Source organism: Prionailurus viverrinus, unplaced genomic scaffold (assembly GCF_022837055.1).
Source record: "Prionailurus viverrinus isolate Anna unplaced genomic scaffold, UM_Priviv_1.0 scaffold_45, whole genome shotgun sequence".
Classification (NCBI taxonomy): Eukaryota; Metazoa; Chordata; class Mammalia; order Carnivora; family Felidae; genus Prionailurus; species Prionailurus viverrinus.
Genome location: NW_025927610.1, coordinates 2,581,865 through 2,605,973, shown reverse-complemented (window position 1 = coordinate 2,605,973; position 24,109 = coordinate 2,581,865). Strand labels below are relative to the sequence as shown.

The 24,109-nt window shown below is 42.5% G+C and overlaps 1 protein-coding gene across 12 annotated transcripts in view; it reads right to left on the bottom strand.

The window, feature by feature from the left end:
• HAUS3 (HAUS augmin like complex subunit 3) overlaps positions 1 to 24,109 on the bottom strand; it is a 43,784-nt gene that overhangs the window by 6,810 nt on the left and 12,865 nt on the right. For 6 of the 12 annotated variants that reach the window (XR_007149718.1, XR_007149719.1, XR_007149720.1 and 3 more), the window contains 3 exons: positions 18,936 to 19,197; positions 17,029 to 17,170; positions 4,934 to 5,939 (listed from right to left, as the gene is read on the bottom strand). Coding sequence is in view for 2 of the 12 variants with exons in the window: in XM_047847289.1 (XP_047703245.1) it covers positions 18,964 to 19,197 (234 nt within the window). In the remaining 10 variants the exon portion in view is untranslated. The other 6 variants (XR_007149722.1, XR_007149725.1, XR_007149726.1 and 3 more) reach the window with 5 other exon arrangements.

The window sequence follows — 24,109 nt, the reverse complement described above, 5'->3', positions numbered from 1 at the left end:
AGCCAAAAGCTAACCCCATGATCATACTCTCCGAATCTGGTCTCCTCTCTATTCGACATCACAGCAGAAATCTTAGCCAGTGGAATACAACAGGAAAAAGAAATAAAAGTCATATAAATCAGAAAGGAAGAATACGGTCCCTATTTATAGATGACACAAGTGTCTGTGTAGCAAACCCAAAGGAATTTACAAAAGGGGCTCCTAGGTGGCTCAGTCGGTTGAGCGTCTGACTTCGGCTCAGGTCATGATCTCGCGGTCCGTGAGTTCGAGCCCCACGTCGGGCTCTGTGCTGACAGCTCAGAGCCTGGACCCTGCTTCGGATTCTGTGTCTCCCTCTCTCTCTGCCCGTCCCCTGCTCATGCTCTGTCTCTCTCTCTCTCCCTCTCAATAATAAATAAACATTTTAAAAAAACCAAAAAACTTCCTGGAACTAACGTGTCAGGATAGCAAGGTTCAGGATACAAGATCAAAACACAAAATCACCTGTATTTCTATGCACTCTCAACGAACATGTAAAAATGATCTTTTTAAAAAAAATGTATTACTATTTATAATAACCATTCCAAAAAATGAAATACTTAAATGGAAATCAACAAAACGTGCACAGGATCTGCATGGTGAAACTATGAAATACTGGTGAAAGAAATCAAAGAACACCTAACAAACAGAGGAACACCATGCTTCAGGGCCACAAAACTCCCAATGGGTATGAGAGTTCTCCCCCATTTAACCTGTAGAACCAAGATCTACAAGCCCCAAGTATGACGGACATGAAAACACCACACTGGGCCACATTATCATCACACTGCTTAAAACCAAGGATGAATAAAAACCTTAAAAGAGGCAGGGTGGGGGCGGGCAGGTGGGGTAGGGGTGTCACCTGGATAGAACTAAAGAGAAGCGTGACAGCCGGTCTCCTGTGGGAAACAAAGCAAGCTATAAGACAGTGGGGTCACATCTCTAAACTGGTGAAAGGAAAAAAATGATCGACTTACAATTCTTTCGCTGGCAAAACTCTTTCAAAAATGACAGGTGGAGCAAGATTTGGACACGAAACGCACTGCTGGAAGAGACTGGAGGCTTAAATGCATGAAAGGTCACCCCTGTTCATGGATCAGAAAATTCAATACTGTCAAGACAGCAAAACTCCCAAAATTCCTTCACAGACTCAACACAATTTATACCAAAATCTCAGCTGGGCGCCTGAAGGAACTGACAAGCTGATCCTAAAATTTATATGGAGATGCAAAAGAACCAGAATACCCAAGACACTCTGGAAAAAGACAAAGTCGGAAGACACAATTCTTACTTTCAAAACTTACCACAAAGCTGAAGTACCCTAGACAGTGTGGTAATGGCATTAGGACAGACATATAGATCCGATGGAAAGAACTGAATGTCTAGAAATAAACCCTTATGTTTATAGTCAATTGAGTTTCAATAAGGGTGCCAGAAAAATTCAACAGGGAAAGAAGAGTCTTATCAGCAGTTCTGGGGAAGCTGGATATCAACATGCAGGCAGCCAGGTGGGTCTGTGCCCTTATCTCACATTAGACATGAAAATTAACTCGAAATCAGACACAGATTCAAATGTAAGACCTAAAACCATAAATTCATATATATATATATATATATATATATATACGCAATATATATATATATGAATAAATATGTTATTTATTCTGAGAGAGAGAGAGTGAGCGAGCACACAGGAGGGGCAACGGGAGAGAGAGAATCCCTAGCAGGCTCCACACTGGCAACACAGAGCCTGATGCAGGGCTCAAACTCAAGAACCAGGAGATCATGACCTGAGCCAAAATGGAGTCAAACACTTAACCAACTGAGCCACCCAGGTGGCCCTAAAACCATAAATAGAAGTAAACCTTCAAGACCTGGGATAGGCAAAGCATTCTTGAATATGACAACAAAAGTGTAAGTAATAAAAGAAAATAATTGATAAACTGGAGTTCATCGGATTAAAAAATGTTGTGCTTCAAAAGACACCAGCAAGAAACTGAAGACAAACAAACCACAGCTGTGGAGAACTGCAAAGTATAGATCCGACAAGGGACTTGTATCAGAATATAGAAAGAATGCTTACAGATGCAAAATAAGACACAAGTAACCTCATTAAAAAAGGAGCAAAAGATCTGAGCAGACGTTTCCCCCGAGAAGATACACAAACGGCGATAAGCACAGAGAAGACGCTCCATGCAATTAGTTGGGAGGGAAACGCAGTTTAAAGCCGCAGCGAGACCCCGCTTCACACCTCGGGAACGGCTGACAGCAGGAGACGGTACCGGCAAGGAGGCTGAGGGTCTGCCCCCCCGTCCAGTGCTGCTGGAGCACAGAGCAGTGTGCCTGCTCTGGAAAACACTGGCGGTTTCTTGAACACCTGATGAGTGTACGTTCTCGGTCACTCACCACTGGGGGCGGTGGGGGGGGGGGGGCCTCAAATCTTCTCCCGGGCTCTCCTACCCAAATCAGACACTAAGAGAAGGGGGGTTGCAGTGGCACAGAAACAGAACTGACCAGCAGACCCGACGCTGCTGACTCACCTGGGCCACTCAGCTGGGTCCAACCATCCTCATACATCGGTGTCACCACCAGAGCCTCAGCCTCTTGGAGCATTTCAATCACTTGGCTTTTTGCTCCAAATCATCCAAATATCTACTATCGCAAAAATGGTTTTCGCATGCTCTGGGGTTCCCACAATTTAGGTAGGCTTTGACCTCAGCAGCGTCTTCTTCCGATGCCACGCGTTTGCTTGTTCTCCCCGAAAAATTATGTATGCTATGTTTTCCTTTAAGATTCATGCTTTCTCTTTTTTCATTACCTATATCTTCCTTTAGGAATTGTTTTCTTTTCCATTCCATTTTCTGCAGAACCGAAGCCTCCTGCTTCCACGGTGGAGGTAGACAGCGGGGAGGCAGCGGTGAGCTGCTGCTCTTCCGTCTGGGTCAGCAGACGGCTGGTCCGTGAGTCTGACACCGGAGGGCTGAAGACAGAGCTTGATGGAAGCTCGTGACGTCCGGCTTGTAAAAGAATTTAGATTCTGTAGAAAAACATTAAATATTTCACTAGAATATGGATTCCTAAGACAGATCTATAAAGCAAACTGATTCCTGGTAAAACTCGTCCAAGGTAAAGTGGGGACACAGCATCACATTATCTATGAGCAAACTTTCTAATGAAACCATATGGTATCTTCCAGGGCTGTGACTCTTCACCCAGGCAGGAGCGCCTATCTGCATCACGGGCTGGAACAGGCAGGACTTGAGTCTCCGACCGCTGCCTGTGAGCGTGATGAGAGGCGCCGTGGACAAGAGGCCCCTGCAGACGTGCGTAAGACTGAAGATTCATAATTTACGACTTCCGGGGAAAGGCCGATTAACAGAAAGTAAAATCACCACAATGATTTGAGAACATGTTCATCTAGCTACTAAGTTTTGTTTTAACACAGCTCAGCAGCAACCCCCTTCTTGTCTCTGTCTAGGACCGCATCACCTCCATTCACAAATTCACAGACTGAGGGGAAAAAAGAATCTCTACCTATCTCAGTACCAGACTCATTCAGAATAATATTTATTTTTCGTGTTTATTTTTCACATTTTGTGATATATTTATGTTGTTTTGAACATATATTAATAGCACTTTAAAAATAATTTTGAAGGAAAATGTTTCAATATTTGGTATATGGTCACAGAAAATGTAAAGTTGAAGTTTATATTCACATGTTTATTGCAGAGAGACATCACATGGTTTTAAGAAAAAACTTCCAAGCATGAAATTATATTACATTAACAATTTTGCAGAGGAGTATACAAGAAAAGGAATCTGAGGGGTGCCTGGGTGGCTCAGTCTGTTAAGTGGCCGATTCTTGATCTTGGCTCAGGTCATAACCTCATGGTTTGTGAGTTCGAGCCCTGTGTCAGGGTCTGTGTTGACAGCAAAGAGTATGCTTGGGATCTTCTCTCTCTCTGCCTCTCCCTCTCTCTCTCTCAAAATAAATAAACATTAACAAATTAAAGAAAAAAGAAAAGGCATTTGAGGAGCAAAGGGGAAATACAAAAATTCATTTTGCTGAAGAATATCTTTCTCATGTCACTCTTAAAGCAATACTTATGGGGGCTCCTGGGTGGCTCAGTCAGTTGAGTGTTTGACTTTGACTCAGGTCATGATCTTGTGGTTTGTGGGCTCGAGCCCCGCGTCAGGCTCTGTGCGGACAGCTCAGAGCCTGGAGACTGCTTCGGATTCTGTGTCTCCCTCTCTCTCTGCCCCTCCCCAACTCACGCTCTGTCTCTCTCTTTCTCAAAAATAAACAAACAGTAGGGGCGCCTGGGTGGCTCAGCCGGTTGGGCATCCGACTTCAGCTCAGGTCACGATCTCACGGTCTGTGAGTTCGAGCCCCGCATCAGGCTCTGGGCTGATGGCTCAGAGCCTGGAGCCTGCTTCTGATTCTGTGTCTCCCTCTCTCTCTGCCCCTCCGCCATTCATGCTCTGTCTCTCTCTGTCTCAAAAACAAATAAACGTTAAAAAATTTTTTAAAACAATAATAATAAACAGTAAAAAAAAAAAAAGCGATACTTGTGGATATTAAGTTACCAGAGTATAGTACTTAGATTTTAGTAGATATATTTTAAGCAATGATGTAATCTTTTTTAAAATGGCAATATTATCAATACGTAGAAATCGTGTCCTACGAAACATTTTAAACTTATTATGGATTTTTTTTTTCTCAACTTTTTTTATTTATTTTTGGGACAGAGAGAGACAGAGCATGAACGGGGAAGGGGCAGAGAGAGAGGGAGACACAGAATCGGAAACAGGCTCCAGGCTCTGAGCCATCAGCCCAGAGCCTGACGTGGGGCTCGAACTCGTGGACCGTGAGATCGTGACCTGGCTGAAGTCGGACGCTTAACCGACTGCGCCACCCAGGCGCCCCTCATTATGGATGTTTTAAATGTTAACTTAAAAACACATCATCAGGTATATGGCTTTTCAAAATTCTTCTGCAAGAAAAGAAGCAAAATTGTTAAGGGTAAGCTGGCTTTCTATCTGAGGGACAGGAGGGGCACCAGGAAGCAGGGCTGAGAGGGAACCTCCGAATCTCCAAAGGCAGGGCTGCCGCCCCCCCCCCCCCCCCATCAGAAGTCAGCAGCCTCTCCCTCCACCTGAAGGACGACAATGAGCCTGCCAACCCCTGGGCAGGTCCCACCGCCCCCATTGTACTACAGGGAGTCTAAGTTAGACCGAGTTAGGCTGGGCCTTGAACATAGGGAGTTTCCCCCCGGGTCTATTCTCCCGGCCACTGTGTCTCCTGTCCCAGGTCTTGGTGATAGGACCCACACCACACAGAGCACCCCTGAGACAGGGGTTCCCCCTGCTTCCAGAACCCCCCTGTATTCCAGCCGCCCCGGAGCCCCAGCTCCTTCCCTAACCTGAACACTTTGGCCAAGTCCTCCCCCAGTCTCCAAAGATGGGGCTCCAGACCGACCGGCTCCTAACCACCCTCTAGATGTCAACTCAGGCATAATTCTCACACTTCAGACTACTTTCCCCACCACCCAGAAAAAAACTAAACGAGATAGGGCAGAAATGGGCCTGCTGTCCCTCCTGCTGTTCTCGGGACTGTCTCTCCTACCATGGCACCTGACACACGTCTCTGTCTTCCCGTCCCCCATCCCCCATCCCCCACCAAGCAGGCTCAGCTACAAGCTCCTGGAGAACAAGCACTCGGTTCTTTATTCTCTGAAGCGTGGAATCCGCAGGGTCTAGCACACAGCAGACACTTGAAAAGCCTGTGGTGGACAAGTGAAAGTTACCTGTTTAGAATTCATCACATTCGCAATGATTTACCCTTTTTTCCAGTGATTGATTCTTCCCATCTTCAAGAAGTACTGAACACTTAATACGGGATTTGTTCACCACTTCTGCAGCTTTTAAAAACACAAACGGGAAACATGAAAGAGGCATTGAAATCTAAGTCCTCTGATTAGCTAAACACAGATGGCCTCGTGACAGGAGCATGCTACTTACTATTTACTTATGTAAAACAATGTAACCAAACTGAGGCCCAAAATGCATACTACCACAATAAACATTTACGTAATATATCTTCAAATTCATTGCAGACAGATCCACGTAACCACGCAATGTTTATTAGAAATTATTATTTGGCATTTCCACTGAATACTTGAGTCTGAAAACCCAAGTTCAACATTTTGCAGAAACCTTTAAAGTATTAGATGTTTGAGGAATTTTTTCTTTTTTGAGAGAGAGAGAGAGAGCATGTGGGAGAAGTGGAGGGACAGAAGAAGACAGAGAGAGAATCTTAAGCAGGCTTTGCACTAAGCAGGAGCCCGACACGGTGCTCGATCTCACGACTGACCGTGAGATCATGACCTGAGCTGAAATCAAGATCAAAGGCTTAACCAACTGAGCCACCCAGGCGCCCTGAGGAAATTCTTATAACAAATAATATTGCAATGGAACAATTAGAGGTTCAGTAAAACATCGTGAATACAAACTTGTTTTAAATTTTGTTTTAATTTTAATAAGCTTGGGCTGAACGGTAAGTGAAGGAGCCCACACTGAACCCCAGGCAACATGACTCAGGTGTTCGTGCTCATAACCACTGTGGTTTATGACCCTCCACAGCAACAGTGACAACCAAGAAATGCAAACAGGGGAAATCTTTACAAAAGAAAGAACTCGGGATAAATTTAACAAAAAGCCATGATGCATTCAATGGTGAAAGCTTAAAATCTTATAAAATGGCACAAAAGAAGATTTATACAAGTGGAAAGACACGGCATCCAGATATGCACAAAATATTCAATTCTTCCAAAAATAAAGGCACCGCATTTCCAATTAGAGAGCCTACCGAGCTCTTTTAATTGAAAAAACAACATCAAAGTATAGATGAAATACTAAAGATCTGAAAGCAGACAAAAGGTAAGTGAAAAAATAAAATAAAAGGCCTGCCGTGCTAGATTATCAGAACATGCTAGAAAGCCACTGCAATCAACTCCACATGGCATTTGAATAGGAATAGTCAAAAAGATTTCTGGAACAGAATGGACAATCCAGAAATTGACCCCAGGATTTATGAGACTTTACTACAGAACAAAGATGGCATCTCAGTTCAGTAGGAAAAAAACAGATCAATAGGGAGAAGTAACACCACTTCTGAAAGAATACATTGGGAAAACCATTCGGAACAAAAATCATAAAGGGTTAATATCTGTGTTATACAACGGTTCTTATATACTGCAAAAAAAGACAATTCAATTTAAAAAATGAGGGGGCGCCTGGGTGGCTCAGTTGGTTAAGCGTCTGACTTCAGATCAGGTCACGATCTCATGGTTCATGGGCTTGGGCCCCGCGTCGGGCTCTGTGCTGACAGCTCACAGCCTGGAGCCTGCTTCAGATTCTGTGTCTCCCTCTCTCTCTACCCCTCCCCTGCTCACTCTTGTCTCTCTCCAAAATAAACATAAACATTTTTTAGTAGAAAAAATAAAAAATGAGGAAAAGATAGGAAGAAGCAATGCACAAATGAGCAAATCCAAAGAGCAAATAAACACGATATAATACCCAAACTCACTCGTAGTCGGAGAAATTTAAACAAACGTAACTGGAAATGGAAGGAAGAGGTAGTTTCAGGCATCAGTGGTAAGAATGTAAATAGTTAGAATCTTGTTGGAAAACAAGCTGTCAATACCTACGGAAACTAAAAATACATGCATCACCCTTGAGAGTTGGGAAGAAAAGGGACAGGCCCACAGGTAGCAAAGATGGCCTCCGGGGTGTTACCGATGTTCTGTTTCTTGATTTCGGTGAAGGCTACAGGGGTGTTAAACTTGTGGAATGTTGAGTTATAAATTACGAATACGGTTTGTGTGTAGGATGTGTGTGTGTGCATGTGAGTGTATACCCTCAATAAAAACAGACGGTTTATATATATAAACATTTTATATACAAAATGTATGAACCATCTAACTAAACAACCTCACTATTGGCTGTTTCATAGAAATGTATGCAACAGTAAATAGGTTGAAACCAAAACATCTATGGCAAAAGACTGAAAACAAAGTGGATACCAATCAAGAGGGAAATCAATGAATAAATTAAGTACCATCCATACCAGGAAGCACACACCCCCTTTGAAAAGAATGACTTAGGGCTTTATTAGTGGCCTTGAAGATGCATACAGGAATCTGTGAAAATACGATCCCATTTTTGAAACCAGTGACCAAACCTCCTCATTTATGTGCACAAGTGTGTTATAGACACCCACTGGCACAGGTCTGGTCCCTGGGAGCCGACTCAGAGATGAAGGTTTGCATTTGGAAAGGTTACTGGGGAGTGCCCTCAGGTTCAACACGTACAGAAGGATGACCGGAGGAGAACCCAGATGCAGTCACTACAAAGGCCTGCTTGGGACCTGGATGGCTATAGAGTTATCCCCCATTGGGTTAAGGGAGCTGGGCCTTTAAATCCCAGCACCAACCAGTCATTGGACTGGTCGGTCCTGGGAAAGGGGTGTGCAGCTGAGGCAGCCACCAGGAGAGGGTGTGTCATAAATAGCCAGCCGGCAGCACTCCCAGCAGCTGGGGCGATGACTGGCTTAGTGCTGGGGTAGGGGTCTGGGCACCTGCAGGGCTCACGGCGGTCCTACACTGCCAGGCGCTCCTGTGCACTGCTCACAGCCACTCGCTGCAGATGCACTCTGAAAGCAGCTCCATCAAGGTTCCAGTGCGCCTCTTCCTGGAGAATCTTTTATTGTTAATTTTAGTTTTTTATTGTTTAAAAAATGTTCTTATTTGAGAGAGAGAGAGAGAGAGAGAGAGAGAGAGAGAGAGAGAGAGAGCGCACGCGCATGTGCACACAAGCAGGGAGGGCAGAGAGAGAGGGAGAGAGAGAATCCCAAGCTGGGCTCGAACCCACGAACCCAGAGATCATGACCTGAGCCGAAACTGAGTCAGATGTGCAACCGAGTGAAACACCCAGGCACCCCTTTTTAAAAACTTTTTTAAAAGTCTGTTTGTTTATTGAGAGAGAGAGAGAGAGAGGGAGAGAAGGAGAGAGAGACAGCAAACTGGGGAGGGGCAGAAAGAGAGAAAGAGACAGAATCCCAAGCAGGCCCTGCACCATCAACACAGAGCCCATTTTAGAGCTCGAACTCACGAACAAGGAGATCATGACCTGAGCTGAGATCAAGAGTCGAGTCGGACACTTAACCGACTACATCACCCAGGAGCCCCCTTGGGGGAAACTTTTTTATTTTATTTTATTTTTTTAGTTTATTAATTTTGAGAGAGAAAGAAAGCGAGCACAGCAGGGAGGGGCAGAGAGGAGAGACACAATCCCAAGCAGGCTCTGCACTGTCAGCACAGAGCCCGATGTGGGGCTTGAACTCATGAACCTTGAGATGGTGACCTGAGCTGAGATCAAGAGCTGGACGCTTAACCAAATGAGCCACCTAAGCACCCTGGGGGTAAACTTCTAAAAGGAAGGTTAATGGGATGGACTGCCTCCCTTGGTCAATGCGGCTGGTCTCAAAGCTACAAATATTTGTGTCCCTCCTCTCGTACACATTCTAGAGTCCCCTCACCCTGGCTTAGCACCTCTGCCGGTGTACGTAGACTACCCAATAGAGTTTCCTAAACCCTCATCCCTGAGAGGTATAAGCCCCTGGTGACCATACCCTCCTCAGGCCAGGGTCACTGAATCGGATTTAGAAAGGAGACAGAGAGGTGACTAGAGCTATCACTGGGGTACCAAGGGTAAGCTTCCCTGCCCCATCAGGTAACGGCAGCCCTGACTTCTGATGACCACGGAGCACCCAGGCGGGTACAAATTCCATTCCTTGCCTGCCAGTCTCTTGGCATGAGGATACTGAAGTGACCGGGCAGCAGCTGTAGCTGCAAATTGAATGGCATTCTTGTGCACCCTAGTGGGCTCCCTCTCTGACCGTCAAGACTGAATCTGCAGGAGCCAGAGGTGCTGAGGGCCAGACACAAATTTACTGACTAGAGCACTGGAAATGATGGTAAGGAGGACCACTCCCACGTCTACCTTTTGGTTTGGAGACCCCTGAATTATACGTACTGGGGACACTGCCCCTGGAACGCTCACTGAGGTACAGCGTGTACTTAATTGTACACACCAGGGACACTGTGCCCTGGAGGTTGCTGCTCCATGCCGGGGCCCAAGCTGTGCCTGTCACTGGCCATCCCACCCTCTGTCGGGGTGGTGTTTCTGAGTGTGTGGCTGAGGGGACACGTGGGTCCCACAGCCACGTGCCCACGGCAGCTCCCTGACTGCACGGCGGGTCTCCACGTCCAGTGAGATGCTTGTGGGACTATCAGTGGATCAAATGCTCTGAGCCGTGGGTAGCGGAGCTCACTGAGGCCCTACGCAACAGTAAAGGGAAACCCATGCCTGGAACGTGTCGATAAATCACTGCACCTTTGGGGGCACAAAGGGTTCAGCGTTGTCAACTCGGCACCAAGTGACTGTTCCCTCAAAGGATGGTATTACTGGGGACTCAGCTTTTGGTGTGTTGGAAGGCCGGACCTCAGCAGAGCCAGTACCTGGATCAGCCGCAGTGAGTGGGAGCACAGGCACCTGGGTCCACGCGTGACCTCCACCCCAGCGCACAGCCACGCCACTAAAGGGCCCCAGGTGCTTGTGCTGGGACAGCGGGTGGCAGGCCAGCGTATGTCAGCTGGTCAAGTCATTCCACCTCTTTCTTCAACACTCAGTCTCAGGGAGCTGCTCCGTGTCTGCCTTGACTGGGTCCTTTACAGGGCTTTACTCCTCAGTAGCCAATCCCATTACTAGTTAACATGCTGTGTCTTTCCCCGGCCACACTACCCAATGGTTGTCTCATCTGACCACCTGGCTGGCGCAGGTCTTACACACTCCCCTAACAGGTCCAGTGCCTCTTGGCTAGGTTGTTGACTTAATGGTCAAGGGGGAGGGAGGCAGCAGCTCCTCAGGGAGCATGTATTTTTCCAGATGCATCCTGCATTGTCTTCAGCAATGGCGGGGTGATGGGACACTAGCCTTTAACAGAGGAGCAGCCATTTCTGCAGTTCCCGGAAGCATCTGGGACTCAGGATTTGAATGTGCCAATCCGGATGTCCCCGTCCCGTACCTCAGGGCCTGGTCCCTCTTCCTCATCAAGGCCCTGACCTTGAGGTAGCACACCTCCCTGGGCAGAGAATCCAGCCTTTTCTAGAGCTCTACAAGTGTTAGGACTAAGCAATGGTCCTGTGGCTGTGAGTGATCTTTTTTAGGCTACCAGGGAAGCCCTCTGCTTACCACGGTTAGCCTTTAACTGCTGAATTAATCACCCTCAGCCTCTGTTTTTTTCCAAAGGATGTGTTATTCCTAGCCACAGCCACCACTTCCATTGTCTGCCGCTGCCTCGCACTTTGTAAATCCACAGCACTGTCCAGGCAGCTGCAGTTGCCTGCAGTGGTGCGCCACACTGTCCCACAGCGTCCGGCCCTCACTGCCATCATCCCTCGTCCAGCTACAACTCGATGGGAGTCACCGGTGCCGATCTGAGGATGATCGAAGTCCTAAATGCCAGGTCTGCTTTCTCAGACCATTCCTAGCACCGACTGCAGCAGATCAGGGTCCCAGGAACCACACTGAGCTTTGCCCACAGGGAGCTTATGGCGGGGGGGGGGGGGGGGGGGGGGGAGGACTGAGAGGAGGGGGGCAAAAGCGATACCCGGGCAAGAAAGGCCTCAGGCGATCCCGTTGGAAGAAGCGGGGAGAGGGCCCACACAGCACAGCACAGCCACACACACAAGCTGCGATTAAAATCACAGAAAGAGACGGGCACAGATATAAAAGGGATATACGAAGTTATCAGCATGGGTTAGCAATGGAAGGAGAGCCACAAACAAAAACCTGAACTAAGAAAACAATGTACAGATGTATGCTACATGCCTGTGTGTATAAGCATGTAAAAAATTTTTTTTAATGTGGAATTACAGACTTTGTTTTGGTTTTGTTTTTAAAAAATTTCCTAGGGGCACCTGGGCGGCTTAGTCGGTTAAGCATCTGACTTCAGCGCGGGTCATGATCTCACGGTTCGTAACTTCGAGCCCTGCATCGGGCTCTGTGCTGACAGTTCAGAGCATGGAGCCTGCTTCGGATTCTGTCTCCCCCTCTCTCTGCCCCTCCCCTGCTCATGCTCTGTCTCTCTCTGTCTCAAAAATAAATAAAAACATTAAAAAAATTATTTTTTAATTTCCTAGAGTACTACAAACAAGAGACCTCCCAAAAATATTGAGGAAAACATTTACAACATATGTAACAGAAGAGTCCTCCACATACACATATTGTCTGTAGAAAGCTCTTCCAAATCACTGAGAGATGAATTCACAGCCGAGCCCCCTGGGGGGCAGCATTTGGAGGCGAGGACACCTTGCTCTGTCTCAAAGAGCAAAAAGCACCCTATGGATAAGCCCAGGAACCTCACAGTATGTTCTCTCAGCCGAACTGTGAAGGACTGCAAGGCAGCTTACTTCTAAAAAGAAATTTTTTTTAATGTTTATTTTTTGAGAGCGAGAGACAGAGATGAGCAGGGGAAGGGCAGAGAGAGAGAGGGAGACACAGAATCCGAAGCAGGCTCCAATCTCCGAGCTGTCAGCACATAGCCCGATGTGGGGCTTGAACTTACAAGCTGTGAGATCATGACCTGAGCCACAGTCAGACACTTCACTGACTGAGCCACCCAGGTGCCCCAAGGCAGCTTACTTCTAAGAAGGCTTCCTGGGAGCAGAAGTATTTGGGGCAGAACTCGTAAAACGCTTTCACCAGTTGAGTGAAGGAGAGAAAAGGGTTAAGTAGAGGATGGTGTTGGAAAATGTCACCTTTGGAAGTTACAGTCCCATCTGAGTGGGGGGGGTAAAGTGAGAGGGACGGTGGTGGAACACAAGACTACAAAGGGACGGCAGGGGCCCCTATGGCACATGGCGTATTTGCACAGAGGAGCTCTGCAGAGGGTGAGGACAAGGGCTGAGCTAGTTCGAGCAAAGGCATGAAGGCAAGTCCAGAGTGGCAGTAAAGAAGGCCAACAGCAAGTAGGACACCACTGCATATGTCCCCAGCGAGGAGCAGTGGAGGCTGGCATGGGGGCGGTGGGGACGGAAATCCCACACCTGGCAGGGCTTGCTAAGTGACTGGATATAAGGATTTTATGTTTATTTAATAGAAATAAAATACAAAATGTTTATCCATTATACTCTTGACCAGAATGAATACAATCAAAATAGATCTACTTGGTCATTTAGTTTTATGTTATCTGTCCTTGAAATCAGACATTTCTAAAGATGGGAGCAATGCAGACACAGTTCAAATTAATGAACTGGATTTTCACAAATATTTACCTTTTGAGTCTCAAATTGTAATTAATTTAGAATGTCTGTCAAAGTTTTTGTTTTTTTTTTTTTCCGGAAGATACCACATTCACATCTAAGCTGTTAGAATGAAAAATAATTTGGACAAATGTGTACTAGAACATGTACCTGATTTCTATAGGTCCTTAGACAAAAGATATCTTCTAATAAACATGCTTAATCATACGCATAACCCTACACATAGCAGCAGGTCAGCCGCCAGCCCTGAAATCACCCTGCAAACTCTTCCCCCAGTATTTACCAAAGACTTTCAACAGCATTATTGAACCACCAAATGACTGTGAAAATTTAAGTCAGATGAACCCAATTTTCAATCTAGGTTAAATGTATATGGGTTGGGGCACCTGGGTGGCTGTTAGTTGAACGTCTGACTCTTGATTTTGGCTTAGGTCATTATCTCAGGGTCATGGAATTGAGCTCTGCATCGGGCTCCGTGCTAACTAAGCATGGAGCCTGCTTAAGATATTTCTTTCTCTCTCTCTCTCTCTTTCTCTCTCTTTCTCTCTCTTTCTCTCTCTCTCTCTCTCCCTCTCTCTCTCTCTCTCTCCCCCTCCCTCTCTCTCTCTCCCTCGTCTCTCTCTCTCTCTCTCTCTCTCCCTCTCTCTCTCTCTCTCATTAAGGTACAAAGCTAAGCTACAGTCACAAAAGACTCAACAATACAATGGCTTAAAGAATAAAGTTTATTTCCCTTTCATGTTCTGAGTGAGTGTACTCAGCTGGTTACACATCTTTTGTGAAGTCCCTCCAGGACTGCAGTTTCCAACATGTTCCACAATCCTCTAGGACACTGTTATCATTTGCAGAGTTTGAAAGGAGTCGTTTGGGGTTCCTACTGGGTGGAAGGAAAGAGGCCAGCTGGGAAGCAAGTTGAATGTCTTTGGGCCTACCCTGGAAATGGCACACACCACCTGAGCACACGTCCCACAGACAGGAACCCGGGTCACACCTGACTGCAAGGAGACTGAGCCATGCAGCCTGATCCTGCTCCCCAGGACAGACTGGTGTTGCATACACATAATCTCTGCCAAAAAAGCCTCTGGAGAAAATGCCCATCATCAGGAAGTGGAGGTGACTGCCAGTCAGGATGATGGTTACCTCTGAGCAGGAGGGAGTTTTAATTGAGAAGGAAATGTTGAGGTTTTGAAGATGCAATTACAAGGATGTCCTCTTCATATTAATTCATTAAACTGTAGTTTAAGTTTTTGCATATTTTGATTCTCACAGCAAAGGGTTTTTAAATAATGATCTTGCAGCAAGAAGATATATGTAATCCAACCTTTACTGCATGTGTATCGCGAGATCCCTCAGTGTAGCACATCAGAAATGCAGACCCTGAAGTGACGTGTAATAGTAATGCTGTTCGGTGTTACTTGTTTGTAGTAACAAATATTTGTAGTTATTCTCACTGATTTATGAGTTCAATTTTTATATTTATTTGGTATGAAATGGGTTTTAGAAATGAGACACCGAATACGGTATTTTACTTGTGAGAGGTAAGGGTCTGATGCAGTAACAACTCAGCATGTGACAAGGGTCCAGGAATTAACTAGGTCTTAGGTCCAGCATCATTCATCAATAACCCACCAGCAACCAATTTAATCCAATCCATACGAAATAAGAAACTGGTGAGACTCTGTGGCAGACAAACTCCAGGGTAGTCCCAAGACCCCTCCTTCCTAGTACTCACACCCTTGAGTGTGGGTGAGACTTACTGGCTCACTTCTAACCCACAGAGTACAGCAACGGTGACAAGATGTTCCCAATTACTCTGCAGACAACTATGACGACACTCTTGTTAGGGAAAAAGCAAGCTGCTATCACGTAAAGCCAGGCCGAAGGAGAACCACGTGAAAAGGAACTGAAGGTGTCTTAGAGCCAACAGCCAACCGAAGCCCTCAGTCCAAAAGCCTACAAGGAACTGAATCTGCCAACAACCATGTGCACTGGAAGCAAATGCTTCCCCATTCGGGCCTCAGATGAGACCATAGCCCCGGCTCACACCTCTGCACTGTAGCCCAGCAGAGGATGAAGCTAAATTGTGCCCCAGCTCCTGACCCACAGACACTGGGAGATAACAAATGTGGGTTGTTTTAAGTTGCTAAGTTGGTAGCAAGGGTGTTATGTAGCAACAGACAATACAGAATCCATATGAAAATTCCACTATTTTTCCAAATCCAGTAACATTTGACAGAAAAATACCTTTATCTTTTCCTACTACCTCTCAATAAATGTATGAAAACTAGAATTTTATAGGGTATAAGAACATGACCAGAGTTCACAAGATCGACTGATGGCCATAAATCTTTCTCAACAAACTCACACTGAAGCTACCAGAGACGTTTTACTATTTCTATCATTTTTTATTCCTATCGGTTTTCAAAGGGAAGTACATTTCTACCTGTCAAGTACACACTGCTTTTTTATTTTAGAAACTATACAGGATAAAGAAGAAAGCTCTTTGATATTTAAGTATTTATCTTCCTTACTGTATGCCCCCCCCCCACTCCCCAAAACACTATCAAAATTTCTAGGTAGGTAGTCCATACCCAAAAATTCTTACCAGTTCATTTATTAATGACTTCTACTCTAACGAGGCTCATGAGCAACAGAGGCCTGAATATGAACAAATCTAAATGTTAAGTGCTACCTATATCTTCGAGAAACTGCACGTATATAGCTTTTGCACAATTTTTCAATACTCTCAATTATTTCATCACAATTACTCAATTATATCTCATTCACATATAACTTACTCTGTGGAAAAGAAACAACAAATTGGCCGACTTAAATATTAAAAAACAAGACAACTTTGCTAGTAAAAAAAATAACTGGTACTCCAAATATTTCAGTCATACTTGTGAGCGTATGTCACTGCTGCTATACATGATGCCATAAATGCATATACACGTATCTGTCGATCTTTGCCACCTAGGAATTTATTCATTTCTCTGGCAGCATAATACACACGCTGTCAAAAACACCTCTCTGGTCTGCCACACATAGTAAGCAAATACTATGTCAATGTACGTTCAATGACCCAAGAGCTAAGGCTGAAGCCGGGGGCACCGTGAAACAGCCCATCTCTTCTGAGGTCACTTACACAGCCAGTGCAGATTCTCAGGAAATGTTTGGCATAAATGCCTGGAACAAGGAAGAGAGTGCTACATTTTAAAGCATTAAGGGCTGGAGCGCCTGGTGGCTCAGTCAGTTAAGCGTCTGACTTGATCTCAGGTCATGATCTCATGGTTCGTGAGTCTGAGCCCTGCATCAGTCTCTGTGCTGACAGCTCAGAGCCTGAAGCCTGCTTTGGATTCTGTGTCTGCGCCTCCCCTGCTCGTGCTCTGTCTCTCTCTCTCAAAAATAAATAGTGAAAAGAAATTTTAAAGTGTTAAGGGTTAAGAGAATGTGAAGTCTAGCGAGCAGGTCAGTTATCACTGAATGAGAGGAAACCAAGGGGAGCAGGACTCCATTTGTTTGTAGCAAAGCTTCTCTACACAATATAAAGTTCCTTAGAATAATTCTGCTGGCTCATTTTCAAACCTTAGTTAAGGTAACTAAAGACAGATTCATAAAAATTACTCACTCTTTTCACCCTCTCCAATGCTTAGACTCCACTAAGTCACCTGAGTACACAGCAGACATAATCTTCTGAGCAACACTGGAAAGCAGTATCTTACAGGGATCAAAGCCTACAAATGCCTCATAATTTTCCATTTTCATAAATCCTAAACGTAAGATAAACATAATATCCATATATTAATTTTACTTCAAAATAAGAAGTTATTTGAAAAATGTTACATACAGAGACATTCATAAAAATCACTCTCTGTAATGACCACGTAAAATAGGAATCAATTATCTCCATAGTTACCGATACAATAGAATAGCAAGAAGGAGGCAAAATGGTTAGAGACTCAACTGGAATATTATGGTAAACAGGTAACAAAGCATACAATTTCTAGTTAACCAATTTTGAAGCAAGCAATCTATTCATATACATCCTGAGGTTTGAAACAAATGGCTGTTATAATCTTCAACTGTACAAATCTAGTAACATAAACATTTTTAATGGACTTGGGTAATTATGATAGACACACAACCTGACATCATTCCATGCACACCTCTCAGCTGTACTCGCCCCTGGGCTGAGTGGGTGAAGGTGTGGAAGGGACAGTACAAATCATCAAGTAGCTGGTCATACATCTAACACACATGGCACTAATCTAAACAGAATGTGCTGTTCCATGAGCCAGGAAACTGGGTGACATATTTTCGCACATTACTGGAGAAAAGAAAAATTTTAAGTAAATTCTCTATTCCACTGTAGAATAGAGAAAGAAAAAAAAGGAATAAAAGTCACCCATGAGGAGCTAAGAGAAAAATCTTAGACAAAATTGTTACAAATTTTCAAGCATATTTAGATCTATTTAATAAATATACATTTTTAAATAATGTACAAATACAGTAATTGGCAAAATAATTTTGTTCAACAGATTATAAAAATTCTGAGGGCTTATCTGTCACCTAAGCATGCCCATTTTCTGATGGTTATAGCTAAAAAATTCCACAAAAGTGTAGTTTTTAGACTAGCATTCCATATTAAAAAGTAATATATTCTGGAGCAGGAATATTCTTGAATAAGGAATATTCCTTGAATATCTAGATCCTCCTTTTCCTCTGCAGAGCTTACAAGTATGTAACAGGCCACTTATAAATCAAGCACTCAAGAAACACTTGATGTCATGACTGATAAATAAGCTATTTCAAATTATTTTATCCCACTCAAAATAATTTCTAATGGTCCAAATAATACACTTGTATCCCAACTGATACAATCTAACATTTAAGTATTCTCCCTCCAGAGAAACAGGTAAAATAGATTATACATCTTTTGAGCAACCACTTCTATGGCATTTTCAAATTTCATTTAAAAATCATTCATAATGTGTCATACTGAAGTCAAAGCACTAAGATGTCTTGCAGAAATTCTAAGTCCCCAGGACCCAGATGCTAAAATGAACAATGGCCAATGGACACCCAACATTCTTTGTGGAACAAATAGGAACATTCAGAGTCTCAAAGTCTACAGCAGGGAATTACAGGGGGATACAGTTTGAGTATTTTACTTTATAGAATTTTACTTTATAGTCAAATACGAGGGTACTTGGCTATTCCATATTAAGGTGTTTAACACCTTAGGGTTTAACAATGCTGATTCAAAGTTCTACAAAGGTTTTAAAAAAAAGTAAAAAAGTTATCAGAAAAAGTAAAAAGTAAAAAGTTATCAGAACTAGGTCCCACCAAGCAAATGTTCAAGTCATAGAAAGCACTGGTACTTTGAATAAATATACTATATGAGGGAAAAAACCAAACTGATACAATACTTGAATTAATTAAATGAAATGTTCCATTGACCTCAAATTTAAAATTTTAGTAGTGTTTATTAGCTATGTTTCCCCCTAATATAGAAAACATTAAAACATAGCATACGTAGTAAAGATTCTGTTTTTAATAATCTTCAATCTTCCAGACCAACAACTTTAATCTTTGATTGGTTTTCTAAGTTCTCCACAATATCTTTCAGATAATCTTCATCTTTTAAAAAATATACATATAATTCTCTTTCCATTCGATGCAGTTTATTAGATGCCAAAATTTTTCTTTTTGTCTTCACATCAGCAAGAACATCAGTAAGAAGATGATTCAACTTATTCAGCTGGGATTCAACTTGATGAAACTGCTCTGTTAACTCCTAAATGAAAAATAAAAATGCTTTTAATACAAAAGCTCTATTTGTAATAGGAATTATAAAAACTTAAGATGTAATTTACACGGAAAGAATCTGATATAGTTATTCGCACGATTTTAATGATAAACCTCAATTAAAAATCCATAGTAGGTTTAATACAAATTCTATGTTAGATTCAATTGCAACAACTTTGGACAGATAACTAAGAGATTCAGAACAAACTGTTACTCCCTGAAGAGTACTTGACATGTAAACCGTTATGCATATTCATACACTCAACAAATATTACTAAATGCCTACTACATGCCAAGCACTGTTTTAGAGACTACAGGTATAAGAATGAACACCACCTCTTTCATGAAGTTAACAATCCACTTAACTGATCAAACCTTTTTTAGCCTAATCTCAGTCTACGCTAAAGAAAAGAGGTACTGAGAAAGCCTTGAAATGAAGCAATTACCAATAAAAAAGAATCATCTCAACAAAAACTCCATTTTTCTCTTTTCACATTGTTAAAGACAGATTTACATGTAACATTCAACAATCCAGATTTACCATGTAGTTCTCCTGCTCGAGAACCTAGACATGCCAGACCCTTCACATTTAATACACTGAAATGCCTCACCTCCTAAAATTAAAAACTATTTATTAACAAGTTTCCATGGCTTTCTAATCAAGTATTCTACCTCTAGAAATTTCCAGCCAGTATCCCCAAAGAGAAAATCCACAGCTCTGTCTCAATCTTCTGCACCTTCTCAACATGGTCCATGAGCATGGTAATCACCTGGGGTGCCTGTGACAAATACAGATTCCTACACCTCACTCCACACTGCCTTACTCAAACTCTAACAGGCTCCCTGGTGATTCTTATAAACAAGTTCAAGAATGACTGCTTAACACATGTCATAAATGCCAGCCCCAGAGAGCAGTACTTTTTCAATTACATTTTAACAAAATCAAGTAATATCTACATTACATGGTCTCCCTTTGAGGAAAAACTTGGTAAACTTGAATGAGAAACTATAATCTCACCTTTAATTTCAATATGAAAGATCTTAACAATTACTAAAATAATATTCCTACAACACTGAAAAATATCCACCTTGATTAACAACAAAAATGCAAGTTAAAATTTGTATGCGTGGCATTTTTAGATTTCACTGGGTTAAGGAAAAACATTAAATGACAGTAAGATTATAGTGAAGTGAAATCATCATACTTTAGTGATTCTAGAATGAAACCTTTCACAGTTTAAGATATCTGACATCCGGGGCGCCTGGGTGGCTTGGTCGGTTGGGCGTTCGACTTCAGCTCAGGTCACGATCTCACGGTCCGTGAGTTCGAGCCCCGCGTCGGGCTTTGTGCTGACCGCTCAGAGCCTGGAGCCTGTTTCAGATTCTGTGTCTCCCTCTCTCTCTGCCCCTCCCCTGTTCGTGCTCTGCCTCTCTCTGTCTCAAAAATAAATAAACGTTAAAAAAAAATTTTAAAAAAATAAAAATAAATAAAAATAAAAAAACATATCTGACATCCGTATCATTTTAAAATTCAGAGCATCTTGTGATTACTATTAACCACTCATAAGAAACGCTCTATCACCAACATTCAGGAAAAAAAGTTTTTTACTGTGATGAGAACAGTTAACACGAGATCTCCCCTCTTCACAGATTTTTAAGAGTATAATGCAGTATTGTTAACTCAGGCACAATGCTGCACAGCATTATCTCCAAAACTTATATATCTTACTTAACTGAAACTTTTTATCTGCTGATTAATAATTCATTTACCCTCTCCAATCCCTGATAACCACCATTCTACTCCCTGCCTCTATGAGTTTGACAATTTTAGATATCTTTGTGAGTGGAATCATACATTACTTGTCCTTGTGACTGGTTTATTTCACTTAGCATAATTTCCTCCAAGTTCATCCATGTTGTTACATATTATGGGATTTCTATTTATTTATTTATTTATTTTTCCAAAAAAAATTAATGTTTTTGAGACAGAGACAGAATGCGAGTGGGTTAGGGCCAGAAAGAGAGGGAGACACAGAATCCAAAGCAGGCTCCAGCCTCTGAGCTGTCAGCACAGAGCCCGACGTGGGGCTCGAACCCACAAGCTGTGAAATCACGACCTGAGCCGAAGTTGGACACGCGACGTCAGGCGCCCCACGGGATTTCTTTTTATTAAGGCTAAATAATACCTTGTACGTACATACCACATTCTCTTTATCCATTCCTCCACAGATAGACATTTAAGTTGTTTCCATACCTGGCTATTATGAATAGTGCTACAATGAATGTGTAAGTGCTTCTTCAAGATCCCGATTTCAATTCTGTTTAAATACTCAGAAGTGGAATTACTGGATCATATGGATCATTAAGTTTTTGAGGAACCTCCATAGTGTTTTCCATAGCAGCTGCACCAGTTTGCACTCCTAGCAACAGTGTACAAGGGTTCCAATTTCTCAGCATTCGCCAACACTTTTTGATACTAGTCATTCTAACAGGTGTAAGGTAATCGTTCATTGTGGGTTTTTTTTTTAATGTTTACTTTTGTGAGAGAGAGAGAGAGCGAGTGCACACACAAACGGGGAGAGGCAGAGAGGGAGGGAGACACAGAATCCAAAGCAGGCTCCAGGCTCTGAGCTGTCAACACAGAGCCTGATATGGGGTGGGGCTCGAACCCATGAACCTATGAACATCATGAGATCATGACCTGAGCCGAAGTTGGACGCTTAACTGACTGAGCCACCCAGGCACTCCCGTTCGTTGTGGTTTTGATTTGCACTTCCCTGATGATGAGTGACACTGAGCACTATCCATATACCTGTTGGCCCTTTGTACATCTTCTTCGGAGAAATCTCTATTCAAGTCTTCAGCCCATTTCTTAATTGGGTTATTAAGGTTTTTTTGCTATCACCAACATTCTTAATGTATAGTGTAGAAAAATAAAGACAACAACTTTGAGCCAAAAAATAACATAGAAAGGGCACTTAGTCGGTTAAGCGTCTGACTTTGGCTAAGGTCATGATTTCACAGTTCATGAGTTTGAGCCCCGCATCAGTCTCTACACGGACAGTGGGAAGCCTGCTTGGGATTCTTTGTCTTCCTCTCTCTCTGCCCCTCCCTGCTCTCTCTCTAATAAATACATTGAAAAAACAAAAATAACATAGAAGAACTGCACGTCAAGTGTAAAGCTTTGAAATACCCTAAACATTTTAATTGGCTTATTTTTTCCTTCTAGCATGTATATTCAAGAGTGATATGACATTTACAACAAAAAAGTGATTATGATAAAAATCCATGTCTACCTGCACCTAGAAGATATCTTCTAGAAAGTATTCAATAAAAATTCAAAATAAAAAAGTATTGTGTCAGTTAACAGAAAGTTTTTCTTTTTTAGCAATTCATAAAATGATGGTGTACCTTATGATCAATGGTGTCTAGCAGACATTTAAATAGTGCTGGTGGCATGAATGAAAAACAAGTGCGACTCCTCAGAAAAGCAATATGGCAGCATCAAAGGTCCCCCCTCCCCCGCAAAAAAATGTATATACCTAAGAAAGCCAATAATCCTATTTCCAAGAATTCATCCAAATGAAAAGTATCCAACAACAAAAAACTATATACACAAGATATACATGATGTCATTCAAGAGCAAACAAAATTTAAAAAATGAAGACTATCAAAAAAATATTCAACAACAGTGGATTGATTGCAGAAATTACTGTAACATTAAAAATTAAGAAAATTATTCAGAGTGAAAATGTTTATTTCATAATGCTAAGTAAAAAGGAATAAAAAGATGTGTAAAGAAAGGTGAAAAATATATATTTTGAAAATACTAACCAAAAGAAAGATGGCATAGAAAAATTAATATCAAACCAAAAAAAAAAAAATGTTAAGTCAGGAAGCACAGTAAGAATAGAGAAAGTAATTATGTAAATACTAAATGGTTCAATTCACTGCAATTCAAATCCACCATGATAATAATTCATCACAATTTTAAACTTGGCAATACAGTTGACCCTTGAATATTGCAGGGGGGTTTAGGGCACTGACTCCCCGTACAGTCAAAAATTCGCATATAAATCTGGATTCCCCCAAAACTTAACTACTGAGAGCCTACTGTTGACATACAGTTGATTAACATATATTTTGTACATTATGTGTATTATATACTATAATCTTACAATACAGTAAGCTAGAAAAAAATGTGATTAAGAAAATCATGAAAAAATACATTTATAGTACACTATATTTATTTATTGAAGAAAATTTGAATATAAGTGGACCCATGCAGTTCAAACCCATGTTGGTCAAGGGTCAAATGTAACTTATAAAATAGACTCAAATATAAAGAAAACACTGCGAGAACTACAACAAATTTTCAAATCTACCATCATAGGAGGTTTTTACTAAATTAATACAACTAAAAGACGAAATCAGTAATAATCACAGTTATCACTTCACACATATTAGGATGACTATTATATACATTAAAAAATTTTTTTTTTATTTGAGGGAGGACACGGTATGAGCAGGGGAGGGGTAGAGACAGAGAGAAGAGAGAGAGGAAAGAGAGGAGAGAAAGAACCCCAGGCAGGCTCCACGCTGCCAGCACAGAGCCCAACGTGGGGCTCAAACTCATGCAACCATGAGATTATGACCTGAACCAAGATCAAGAGCCAGACACTCAACCGACTGAGTCACCCAGGCACCCCTATATATTTTTTAAAAAAGGAAAATAAGTGTAGGTGAGGATGTGGAGAAACTGGAACCCTGTGCACTGCTGGTGAGAATATAAAATGGTACAGTTACTAAATCAACAAGGAAACAATGGCTTTGAATGACACACTGGACCGGATGGACTTAACAGATATATTCAGAACATTTCATCCTAAAGCAGCAGAATA